Genomic DNA, 13252 nt, shown 5'->3' with positions numbered 1-13252 from the left:
ATATATATATATATATATATGTGTGTGTGTGTGTGTGTGTGTGTGTGTGTGTATATAGTTTACACAAATGTCATATATTCACCCACTTGTTCCAGACTTTTATGCATTTCTTCACAAATTACGTTTTTTTGTTTTTACTTGTAATTTTTATTATTTTATTTATTAATTTTTTGGGCCTATACAATAAACATTTTGGGTAAACTACCACTACAAAGTTTCAAATGTATCATTTGTGCCAAGGGTTGTCACTTTTTTTTTTAAAGTTACACTTGTGCTTTATTTACCCTTAAAGGGTTCATATTATTACATTTAAGCTACATATTAGTATGTTAATATCAGTGCCTAAATATGACATATTAGTACCTTTTGAACATATTAGTACCTTTTGAAAAGGTACCGTTCTAGTGACCGATTTTGTACCCTTTTTTTTCCTGAGAGTGTACAGTGCGTTCTGCTGTCACTGAATATCCTGGCAGTGTTTTATTACAGCTTTTCACTGTTGCATTGCTGTCGTTCAGTAAGAGAAGCCATAACCTTGAGTCACCTGACGGGGATTACAGCATCTTCAGCCAAATTGACTGCGTTTGCAAAAGATGAGATTTATTTTCAATGTCAGTTGACACTTAATCTAGTCAGCGTTCTCAGATGCTGTTTTCAAACGTTTTTTTAACTAGTTTATTTTACTTCCTCTGTTCAGGAAAAAAAAAATTGAATCATTTTCTTTGCCTGCTCGTGTATCTGTTTCGGTGAACATTGAGCGCTTTCGCAGTCTTCCGTGTGGAGAATTTTGGCGCTGTCAGAGTGTGATAAATTAAGCCGTATTTCTGTCTGTCTACTGATTCCACTGAGATCTGAATGAACACTGCATGTACGTTTGTGTATCTGATCGTGGAACTGATGTCGTGTAAGATTCAGTTCACCCATAATCCTGTGCCCTTTGAACCCCAAAACCATTCTATTGGCTGAAGGAAATTTTTAATGGTTACTCTGTTCAGTGCTTAATTAGACATTTGTCTGTTTAGGATCTCCTATATGTGTTGTGATATGTATGAATTAAATTTAATATAAATTAAATGATATATGTTATGATGTAGTTATGCTGCAACACGTTGTGTGCTTATGTGTTGGGGGAAAAAAAAATATATATATATATTAATATTTATATATGTATGTCATGATTAGTGTTGTCACGTTACCAAAATTTTAGTATTCGGTGTCAATACCAGTGAAAATCCACGGTTCTCAGTACCAATTTCGATACCAAAGCAAAACACAAAAACATGCTAATTACAATTTTTTACTATACTTTCATTTAATCCAAACTGTGTACATATTTAATTTTAAAGGGCTTTTAAAACCTTCTAGAGTTATTCAGCCAAGAATAACAACTAAGTTAGCTAAAAAAAAAAAAGCCCAGAACTGCTTTTCTGACTGATATGACACAATGTTAACCTTTTGTACATTCTTTAACACGCATAATTTAGATTCACAATTCATTTAAAAGCCTGTGGTGTGTAAAAATAGTAAATATCATCATGTCCTCCTGTTTTTTAACCCTAATAAAAGTTATAGGAGCATTAAATAGTTCATAAAGAAACTTCATTCATATGCGGATTATATTAGCATTAGCCGCACTTATGCTAACGATTAACTACTCTAATAACAGCGATGTTCATTTCAATCCGACATTCAAATTAAAATTCATATAACAGAAGCGGTGTTTCCCACAGACTTGTACTCTATTTGTGGCGGCATATATATGCTAATTCATTCTCTGCCAGCAGGAGGCGCTTGTAGAGCGGAAGAGATAGAGATAGAGGTTTTCCCGGTAACGGCTGTAATCAAATAAGCGCTGCACTCACAAACGCTGCTCAGGCATTACAGGCAAGATGAAATGAAAATGACATTCATCGTTTTCTGAAAACGGTCGGTTTCCTTAAGAAATACAGTGATATAAAAACACCCGCACCAGGTTTTGACTTCGACACGTGCAGTGCTCATGTTTATTCAACGAAGTCAAAGCCTCTTGCAAAATCAATTTGTGGTGGTCAGTTTTGATATTGTGGAGAGTGCCACAAATAAATCAATGTATGGGAAACACTGAGAAGATCTAAATATAAAAAATTCAAATGAAACTTACCTGCTTGAACTCTTTCATTTGATCCGGGTGTCTGTCTTTAAAGTGTTTTGTTAGTTTGATGTGTTTCCTCGTTTTGATGTCGCCACGTCTCTGTGCTTTTATGAAGAGAGCGCATCTGCGCGCCTTTCGGATAGCGCATCAAGAAACGGGTTGACCGGGTACTCGGTACACCGGTACTTAAAAAAAACCTGGTACCGTAACGTTTTCATTTTTTTTAGTACCGACTTGGTACCGAAGTACCGGGTCTTTTGACAACACTAGTCATGATATATAACCAAAGCTAGAAATGGTCAAATTGAACGTTTATAATATTTTCAGTTGATTCCAGTTAACCTACTGGCTTTAATAGTATACGCAAGTTGCTACACTAACATGGGGCCCTATGAAATCCATTACATTTTTTCCCAAATTCCATAAAAAAAAAAATTCAAAATTGCATTTTTTCTATTTAAATTTTTATAGATTAAATCTTATCTAATTAATTAAATTCCAGGACATTCCACGTTATTCAGTTAATTCTGTTTTTATGATAGGATTCCGCAATTCTGTTCCACATTTGCGGAAACCATAGGGCCCTGCTAATGCTAACTGAACTTATTTGTGTGTAGATTATTAAATCTCACATTCAATCTATTGAACAGTTGATATGTCTATATTTCTTCAGGTTGTTTATTTTTTTTTATAGTTTATTTAATATTAATAATTATTTAGTTTCTTTGTTTATTATTTGATTTCTTTATTTGCTTGTTCTTTATTTATTTATTTATCTATCTATTCATTTATTTAATTTTAAGCTATTTTTTTCTTTTTATATTATTTATTTTATAAAACTATAATGCACTTCAGGTCCTGTTATATTATGAATACAGTCTCGACTGAAGGAGTGCAGGTACGCTGTTGAGGCTATGTGTTTTGATATGTAAATATGTTTTTTTTTTTTTTTTAGAGTTATGTCATAATATATATATATATATCCAAAGCTAGAAATGGTCAAATTTAATGATTAGAATTGAGTTCAGGCTAACCGAATAACTGCAAGCATATATGAAATGCAAGTTGCTACACTATTGCTAACTAAATATATATATGTGTATATAACATCTTATCTATTGATTTATCAGTCTGTGTATGTTTGTTTTAATGTTTGTTTTAGTGCTGTCAAATGTTTAATGTTTAATTTGTCCCGGTTACTTTTGCCCTCATTACTCATACAGGACAGTGCATTAATAATGTCACAATTTGCATGTGGTGCAGAACAGTCACTTTACACGGAGCCATTGTTATGGTAAAAGACCTTTGTCTCTGCAGTTTGTGGACTAAGTTGTCTTCACAGAGAAGCTTGTATTCTTCTCGTCATGTATCCTGTATGCGGCATACAAAAGCAAGTGCTTTTTGTAATTATTAATTAATTAATTATTTATAATTCGTATTCTTATGTAAATGTTTAGATTCTTGAAAATGTTTGTATTTAAAAAAAATAGCTCTCAACCATGCTTTATTGGTGCATAAAACATCTGAACTTTTTTTAGTTTTTTGGAAAATTAAAATTGTAGTTTTTAATTCATTTTCTAGTTGTTGTTTTTTTTATTATTATTTTAGTTTCAGTTACTTTATAATAACAACCTTGATGTGCAATACTATTCATGATTGATTGGAATTCATCAGCATGTACACGTTTAACAATAAAACGGTTACAATTTTACAGGCAAATTATTCATACATTTACAAAAGTTTCATGAATGAGGCCCATTCTTTGCAGTAGCAAACTGAACCTTTGGTTTTGTCTGGTAAAGCCCTCTTCTCATCTCCATTTCTTTAGTCTTATTTATATAATCTGATGGTCGGGCTCTGTTCAAATGCTTAAACAGATGTTTTGCTTGTCCAATCAGCAACACGGCAACAATCAGTCCATCAGAGGAGGAACTCTCTCCAGGACCAATCCCCCATCACAGAAACCTCCCAGCCCACCCTTGGCAGGACGAGGCACTCTTGGGTAAGACGTGATTTCCTCATGTATTTCATTGTGAGAAGAATGAAAAAGTTTCTGACCAGTTTGATAAATCAGACAATAGTTTGACACTGACAGCAGTTTTCAGTAACAAAGCAATAAATCATGTATTATTTTAAGTTTCTAATATTTTTGCCTGTTTTAAATACATATACAGGCGTAACACTCCTTATAAAACACTTGAGCCGGTGAAACCTCCAACAGTGCCCAACGATTACATGACGAGTCCAGCTCGCTTGGGCAGCCAACACAGTCCAGGACGCACTGCGTCGCTCAGCCAGAGACCGAGAACCCACAGGTAACTTGATCAAATTTGAGTTTAATTAATTAATGAATTTATTTTTCGAAAGGCATTAGTGCAGTTTTAATTAATATTGTTTATTATTATTATTATTATTATTATAAAATAGGTTTATTTATTTATCTATTTATTATATTTGAAATGGTTTAGTACAGTTTAGTAATAATGTGTAGTATTATTATTATTGTTGTTGTTGTTATTCTAGTACAAAATTTGTTATTTGATATGTTATTTATTTGTTATAATAATTTGTTTGTTGTTTGTTTGTAATGTTGTAGTTCATTTTCATTAATACTTTGTAGTTTATATTATGATTATTATGTGTTATTAATAAAATATAAATACAATAAAATAAACTAGTAATAATTAAAAAATAAAAACTTTCAAATTATTTTTCGTCTAATAATAACATTATTATTATTATTAGTGCTATTGATAATAGTAAAATAATTAAAATTGTTTAATTTGAGAACTTTTGTATGTATTATTTGCCATTGTGTCCACATACGAAACATTGTGTTTAATGTGCACCAGCCTTACTAATGAATCAGATATCCTATTTTCTCTCTTAATTTGGTCTTTTTCCACTTCTTTTCTCTCACACTTTTCCATCAGCCTCCACAGTTTTGTTTCTGAATGTCACAGCATATTTGACTTCCTCTGGGGGATCTAACAATTTCGCTCATGCTCTTCATGGTGTCTAAATAACAGACCTGATCTGGGGGTTTCTGAATGTTCCCAGTGTGCAGTCTGTACTGTTCACACCCACACGTCTAACATCTGTAAATAATGTCATCACACCAACCCACACCGCAGCCGCACTCCAGACCAGAGGGAATAACCCCTCATCTAGCCCTCACTGCGTTTACTAAGCACAGTCAGGACTGCAGTGGTACATGCGGAAAATGACTGGATGAATTGGCCTCATTAGTTAATGCTGACTATAATGCCATACATAATAAACAACTTTTCATTTGTGTAAATAGTGGCAACACATGCCAGCTCTTGTGAGAGTGGCCTGCTGAATCCATCAAACTGCTAGTCTTAAAGAAAAATTAGATTGTCATTCCAAGCCTTCCTTTATTAAACACAAGTAGAAATTTTAAAGAATTCTTAGGGCCCATTTACACAGAGCTTTTTAAATAAACAAATAAATAAAGTAAGCAGTGGAATGGTGAAATAGGGCTGGGCGATATAGCTAAAAAAATGTATCAACGATATAATGTTTCATATCGTTTGGTATCGATAATTATTGACATTTTTATAACCTTTTTTTAAAACTTTTTAAACCATTAAAAAAAAAAAGTTTACAATTAACCACTGTATTTTAAAATTAACTAAATTTATTGAGACCATTTTTTTTTGTTTTGTTTTAACAGTCAAACATAAAATAAAAATTAAACAAATATCTAGTTTCTAATGTTTTATATGCACGTTAAATAGGTTAAACTTTTGGCTTGTCTCCCGAGGCCACAGGAGGGCCTAATGAGCAAAATAATGCAGCACATTAAATTGCAACGCAAGGAAATAACTGTCTATAAAAAAAACGTGCATTACGTCTAAATTAACTCATATAAATCAAATATAAATTTGTAAATTGCATAATCCAATTATGAACAAAACAGCATCACGTATTTATGCATTGCTTAATACAAAGAGCAGAAGCGCCGCTCACACAGATTGCCTTTAAAAACATATGAGACGCAGTAAAAATAAATAAACCTCCACAGATTTGTGACGTGTTTTCAAAAAGTTTAAACTGTTTTAACTTTGCATGGCTACATCTCTTGTGTGAGACGCGAGTGCAGCAGTCATATTTGCACGTCTTTAAAATGCGCAGAATTTGCGTTCTGTGTGAATGGCTTGGTTTCGGTTTTAACCTAATCAAGATCTTCTACGCATTGAACTACTATATATCTCTAATATTTTGAATTAACGCAGCAACTGCGCGTTTTGTGGGCTAGACTAACAAAGCATTAAACTACAACGTCACTTACATCATCATCACCGTATCTCGCGCTCCACTGATGACGCTCCCTGACGCACACCTAACATTCGATTGTACCATTTTTGCATTGAAATGCAAATATTTTAAATTTGACTAATATTCTTTTTTTTTTTTAATTCACAACCTCCTCGGCACTCATGTTCGTGTTTGTGTGTGCTGTCTGCATCACTCATAGCATGTGCCTATATTGTGCACTATATTGAAAATTTTTATATCGTTATCGAAGAAGGTGTACCGTCGATAAATATCGATACCGTTTTATCGCCCAGGCCTATGGTAAAAGATGTGTTTTTTATGTTTAACTTGTTTTAACTATGTTTACATATAGGCATATGACGGTATCAAATTTTCATGTTGCGATTAATTGCTAATGCTTTTATCACGGTATTATCACGGTATTGAAATTTAATTGTAAAAAAGTGTTGTAACAAAAAGAATACATACAATAAAGTAACACACAAAATATGTATAAAGTTAAAAAAAAAATCACACAGATTAAAGTGCAAAAGAATTATAAAGACCAATAAGTAACACTTTACAATAAGATCTCATTAGTTAACCTTAGTTATTGCATTAACATTAATAATGAGCAATAGCTACATTTGCTACAGAAGTTATTAATATTTGTTAAAAAATACAACTGTTAGTTCATTAACACAGTTGCAACTTTTGATTTTAACAACGTTATTTAATATTGAAATTACCTAAGATTAATGAATGTTTAGAATAATTTTTCATTAGCAGTTTAACTAATGAATTAACTAATGTTAATTAATAGAGCCTTAATGTAAAGTGTGACCAAACAATAAAGAATCAAAACATTTTCAAACAATATCTAGGGCAGGTTGTAGTCCACATTAAAATGTAAAAAAAAAACAATTTGAAAATAAATAGCCTATTAAGTCTAAATATTTAAGTATTTGGCACTGTGATGAACACCACTCCGAATACAAAAATCTGAATGGCTGTTAGTAGGCAGCTGCTTTATTTATGGGGTTTCCGGGGAAACGGCTGCATTTCTGCTGTTCAGCACCATCTGCTGTCAGAGAGCGAATATGCGCTTTCGTTTACTTCACGCATTCAGCCATGCGTGTCTCATCCGTGCTTGTTTACATGAGGGTGTGAATGCGTCTTTCACGCAACATCTAGCGGTGTTGTGCATTGTGACCAGTTGATTGAAAAAATATTCTTAAAATGCATTCAAAAAATCGGAATAATTTGTAATAAATAATTATTCAAGGTGTTTTTTGAAGTGCCCACGATAACAATATCGTGCATATTCATTACCGTGATATATCGCATTACCGAAAACCGGCACATGTCTATTTACATATAAAAACAATGTAAATGTAGGGCAGTTGAATGGAAAAACGTGACTTTAAACTTTCTATTCATCAAAGAATCCTGAACAAATGGAAATGTTAAGATTATCATAAAAATATTAAATATAATTTATTGTCAAATTGGGCGTTCAACAGCAAATTAGCATATTAGAATGATTTCTGAAAAATCATGTGACAATTAAAGCTGAGTAAGTGATACAGATTTTTTTAATATATATTTAAATAAGTTATTTTAAATTGTAATATTTCACATTATTTCTATTTTTACTGTTTTTGAATAAATAAATGCAGCCTATTGAGGATAAAAAAAATATATATATATATATAAACATTATTTAAAAAATAATAATAAACAACATCTTGACAACCTCAGTTTGTAGTTTTATGAAAAAATACTGACACGAGAGAACAGAGATTCATTGCTTTAACTTCTAATGTATAGTTTTGTTGGTTCATCTTTAAATACATCTTATAAAAGCCGTTCTTGATACTGACATGTAGCCGACAGTCTTAATCAGCCGCATCAGTTCTAGCAGCGTCAGCGATTTGTATATGAGCTTCTTATGTGTAATTAAGATGAAGTATGATTCCATGTCACCACCTGAGCCATTATCTGCTTTCCAGAAGCGTTCACTGCTGCTTATTCAGCTGAACCGACTTGAGCTCTTTGGATGCCTGATGCATTATGGGTTACGACAGTGTCAATTAACCATTTTTGTTTCTCTAAGGTTACATTTATAGATGGACCTAGTGATCTGGTTAGTGAGGTTGAGTAGTGATGATTACAATAGATAATTTGTGCGTTTGTGTAGATTTTCACCACATCAGCCCCTCCACATATATTGGTCATGCTGCAAGGTTCAATTCCCTCCCTCTTTTGAAGCATTTGGTTTCTCATACAGCTCATAACTAAATAGAACAGGCTGTGTGACTATATGAGAAATGAATATCCTGATTATGGATACACTTAAAATTTGTGACTGTCGTGTGCAATCTCATAGCATTAGACAAATTGATTGCCCATTTTAAATGACCCTATTTTAATAACATCTTTGGTTTTGGCTTTTGGCCTAGTAGTGTGTCCAACATTTTAGCCATGGATTCTCAGTGCATCAGTAATTAAATGAAATATATATATATTATTATATAAATATAAATATATAATATATATGTATTAGTGGTGTCAAAATTAGCGCGTTAACGCAGGCGATGCATTTTTTTCAGTTTAACGAGTTAAAAATATTTAACACAATTAACGCAGGGCTAGGGTTGGCCACCCCACTCACAACTGCTGCTTCTGTCACTTTTTTTTCTTGACAAGAAGTGCATTTATTCAGTGGCAGAATGACTCCACTTCACTTCAGTGCCAGGCGCGAGTCAAAAGAGTGCGGAAACGGTACTGTGCTCGCAGCGCGTGCTCTTCAATTGCACGCACAAAGGCGCCGGCGCGCACTATAGCCTGTATCCTTTCATATCAAAGCGTGAAATAAACTACGTGCATGCAATGACGTGGTAGGTTAAGTCATGAAGTTACCAAAAAGATGATTAAAGCTGCCTTAAAACTTGCATGCATGTAATATATTTTATATGAGTCACATTTAAGAACATGTCTCTGAAATGGTTTTCAAAAGTGTCCTGGAGCAGCCCAGCACTGTCTCACTCATCTAACACACTCTATTTAACTTGCCAGCTCATTAATAGAGACTTTAAGACCTGAAGTGGGTCAGAAAAGATAAAAAAGAGTTGAGAGAAAATATGATGCGTGTCAGATACGCGTCACGTTCAGCAGTGGTAGCTCTTTAAGAAATAACAGCCAAAACAGCCTAATAACCAGCTGCTGGGATGTCTATTAATAAAAGGACAAAGAAGAAAAAAAAGAGGAAAAAATAACTAATAAAAAAAAAGCTTATAGCTTTAAGAATTAATCTATATTTAATTTAGAATTTAGTGTGTGATAACTTCAATTTCAATTTCTGTATATTTCTGCGGAAGGGCACAGGTAAATAGGGATGCAACGATTATAGATTTTGTTGGTACGATTATTGTCTGAGGAATAATCACGGTTTCACGATTATGACGATTATTATGCATTTATTCGTTTCACAAAACTATTAATGTATAAAATCAAATGGACACTCTTTAGATAATAAAGTGTTATTTATTGCTGCCTTTAGAAAGAGAAATAACACAGTAACCAATAATACAGCACAAATTAATAATAATAAAGACAAACAAAATTCCATCTCTCCAGTTGGAATTAAAAAGGTGACCTCTGCTCTAAACAGCCATGTCAGTATTTCCATTTTGAAAATAACTAATGAAAATAGATCACAAAAGTATTTAGTGTTTTCAGTTTGTACATTCTTTACATTTCTTTTGGACCTGAGGCAGAAAACTGGAAACATGAAAAAAAAATCTTGTTGGTTTTTAACTTGTGCATAATACTATAAAAGGGATTATAGATAACAACGTTAATAAGTATTATTAATATAGGACAATTAACTTTATTTACCCCACAGGGGAAACTATTAATAATGAGGGGAATACACTGAACTATCATTGTAATCAACTGTCATCCATACGTATTAATTTTAATTCATATGGTTTTACATGTGGCCTGAGAAAATCATGTCTATATTTGGTTTGTGAGATCAGAGATCGCGCTGCGCACACATACAAACATTCACGAGGACACAAACTTGTTGTGAACCCTGCCCCGTGACTTTTATTAATAAAATTGCTTAGATACTGAATTGCTACATATTCATCAGCAAGGAGAGGGTAAAATCTCTGTTTAAGTAACTAAACTCGCATGTTTGTAGAGAGACGCTCTGACGCAGGTTCACACACACACACACACTCTCTTCGCTCTCCCTCTCTCTCGATCGAATAATTCATTCAAGTAGCTAAATGGTATAATTAATTATTCAAATAAATGTGATCTTACCACACTATTTAATCTGTCTGATCTGAAGCGGGCAGAATACTGAGCTAACGAGCCGCAGCTTCGCGTCAGTCTTGCCTTCACGTCGTGCATTAAAATAGTTTAAAGCCGTGTATTCGCTCTTTAGCAGCAGTTTTTACGGCAATATTTAAATGACACCCTGGTCATTCTTGGTGTACCTAAAATGGTCCCACACTATCGTCTTCAGGCATTTCTCTGGTGGAAATAAAGGATCGCTGTTTTGTTCCTCTGTCATAGTTCATCTAGTGTGTGTAGTAGCCTCCGTGTCTCTGATAAGCACAGTATTTTAAGTTGGCGCACCGCTAGTGTAACTTTGTTTTCATTTTGCGCATGTTGCAACTGTTCCGTTGTGTGCAACAGAAACACTCGGTGTAGCAGAGCCTTCACGATTAATTAACCGTGACATTTTAAAGCACGGTTAATTGAGAAACCGGTTAATCGCTGCATCCCTACAGGTAAATATGACATTTATTATAATGGGTTTATGTGAAGATTATATTAAGTTCACTTAAATTAGAAGTTATTTTTAAAGTCTAATAAATGTTAAAATTGATAGCTCTCAATTATACTGTAAGGTTGAATGGCTATAGTCAATGGTTAAGTTTTAGTGTGTGTGTGTGGAGGGGGTTAATAGAGAAATCAGTAATTGGTATCATTGACACTGGCCTTCAGTCATAAAAATTAGATGCCATTAAACAAATATTAAAAAATATACTGTGTTTATGTTGTTTGTACATTAATTTGAAGATTGAATGTGAAATTATTGCAATATAAAAGTATATTAAACTTTAACGTTAGGTGGGATTAATCGCGATTAATTTCAGAATAATGTGCGATTAATTAGTTAATTTTTTTTATCGATTGACAGCACTTATATATATATATTAGGGCTGGGTAAGTTAACTAATCAACGCAGACAATTATTTTATCGCACATTAACGCAGTTTTATTATTATTATTTTGAAAGTCACTGGCTCTGAATACACATACAGACAAACCATGGGTCACAGGAGGGGTGGGATCAGTACTGGCATCACGCATCTCAACCAATGAGAGCATTTGGGGTGGGCCTAAGACTGCTGCAGTGCTCACATGAACGCTCCCGATAAAATTATTTAGGCTAAGCGTCAACATTCACAAACCACTGTTCATTGTTATTTTTTAACAGAAAAGCAAGCATGGGCTGCTGCGTGCATGGTTTGGCAAGGAAGAATACGACCAGCGCTCCTTTTATTATTACTTAAAATCTGACATCTCAGTTCATCGCGATCTCATAAATCTCTGTTATGACACAATGAAAATATGCACAATAAATCTTCGATAATGTCTATTATCGAACTTCGTATGTTATAATGAGAGGATTCGTAAGCACACAATTTTCAGGACTGTGCAAGAACTTTTGAGCGGTGAGTGGATTCTGACTTAAACTCCTCTGATTGGCCATTGTGTTCCTGAAATCAACAGAAATGTAGGGTTGGGTACCAAAACCCGGTACCAATATGGCACCGGTACCTATAGGGCCTTTTACACCGCTTTAGTTCCAGAACTAAATGTACAGTACTAAAGTACTTTGTACGATTTTGCGCGAACTATTTCCCAGTACCATTTAAAGGGTTGCATTCGCACTGACAGTGTGTACTAAGAAGTGACGTAAGCCGGTCGACAGCGACGTCATTTGTGCGCGGCGTTCAACAACAGAAACAAGGAAGAACAATGTTAACAACAGGAGGATGGAGGACGATGTGATCGGAGCTGTGTGTTTGTTGTGTCTCGCGGGTTTCACAATAATGGACATGGAAAGTCGACGTATACGTAAAGCGATTGAAAGAACGGAAAGGAGGACTAAGAATCTCCAACGACAACTGACAGTGCTACATTTGCTACAAGTGCCTGCACTTCAGCGTCCGTCCATCTATCGCGGTTCTCCATACTTGCGAAATAAGTTGACACAATGTTTACAGTATGTTTACACGGAGTTTTAAATCATGGCGGGGTAGGGGGGTTTCGTACGCGTTTGGGCCATCAATATCTACTTACGTCACGATTAGTACCAGTTGTGCTGGTTAGACCCTGCTCCGGAGTAGGAGCTAATTTGGTTCTCGAAAAAGGCAGTCCGGTACTAAAAACGCACGCAGTTCCGGTGGTGCGAAAATGCCAAAAAGTGGGTAGTTCCACAATTAGTTCAGGTACTATGAAAAGGTTCCCGTGGTGGGAAAGGCCCTTATGTAACCGGTATGTACCAGAACCGAATCCGAACGCAGATTTCGGTGCCTCATTTCGGTGCCATGCCTGAGCAATCGATTGAAATATTTGTGCTCTGGTTCTCCGAAACGGACATAAGAAACATCATCACTGCCAACGCACGTGAAAAATAATTTCCCGACTGAGAAAATGCACGTGAACTCAAGTCGGAAAGCTCTAATAATACAAATCCAACACATCTTTGTAGTAACGGGAGTGTCCATGTTGTTTTCACATTCCGACTTA

General features: G+C 34.4%; 1 protein-coding gene across 7 annotated transcripts in view; it reads left to right on the top strand.

The window, feature by feature from the left end:
* Nucleotides 1-13252, top strand: part of abi1a (abl-interactor 1a) — an 86075-nt gene that overhangs the window by 53166 nt on the left and 19657 nt on the right. For all 7 annotated transcript variants that reach the window (XM_016276019.1, XM_016276017.1, XM_016276016.1 and 4 more), the window contains exons 4-5: nt 4030-4133; nt 4306-4446. In XM_016276019.1, coding sequence (XP_016131505.1) covers nt 4030-4133; nt 4306-4446 — 245 coding nt within the window. The remainder of the gene's footprint in view (nt 1-4029; nt 4134-4305; nt 4447-13252) is intronic.

The sequence above is a fragment of the Sinocyclocheilus grahami genome, unplaced genomic scaffold (assembly GCF_001515645.1).
Source record: "Sinocyclocheilus grahami isolate Dianchi unplaced genomic scaffold, SAMN03320097.WGS_v1.1 scaffold98.1, whole genome shotgun sequence".
Lineage (NCBI taxonomy): Eukaryota > Metazoa > Chordata > Actinopteri > Cypriniformes > Cyprinidae > Sinocyclocheilus > Sinocyclocheilus grahami.
Note: the sequence above shows the minus strand (reverse complement) of the source record. Positions and strands in the feature narration are given on the sequence as shown.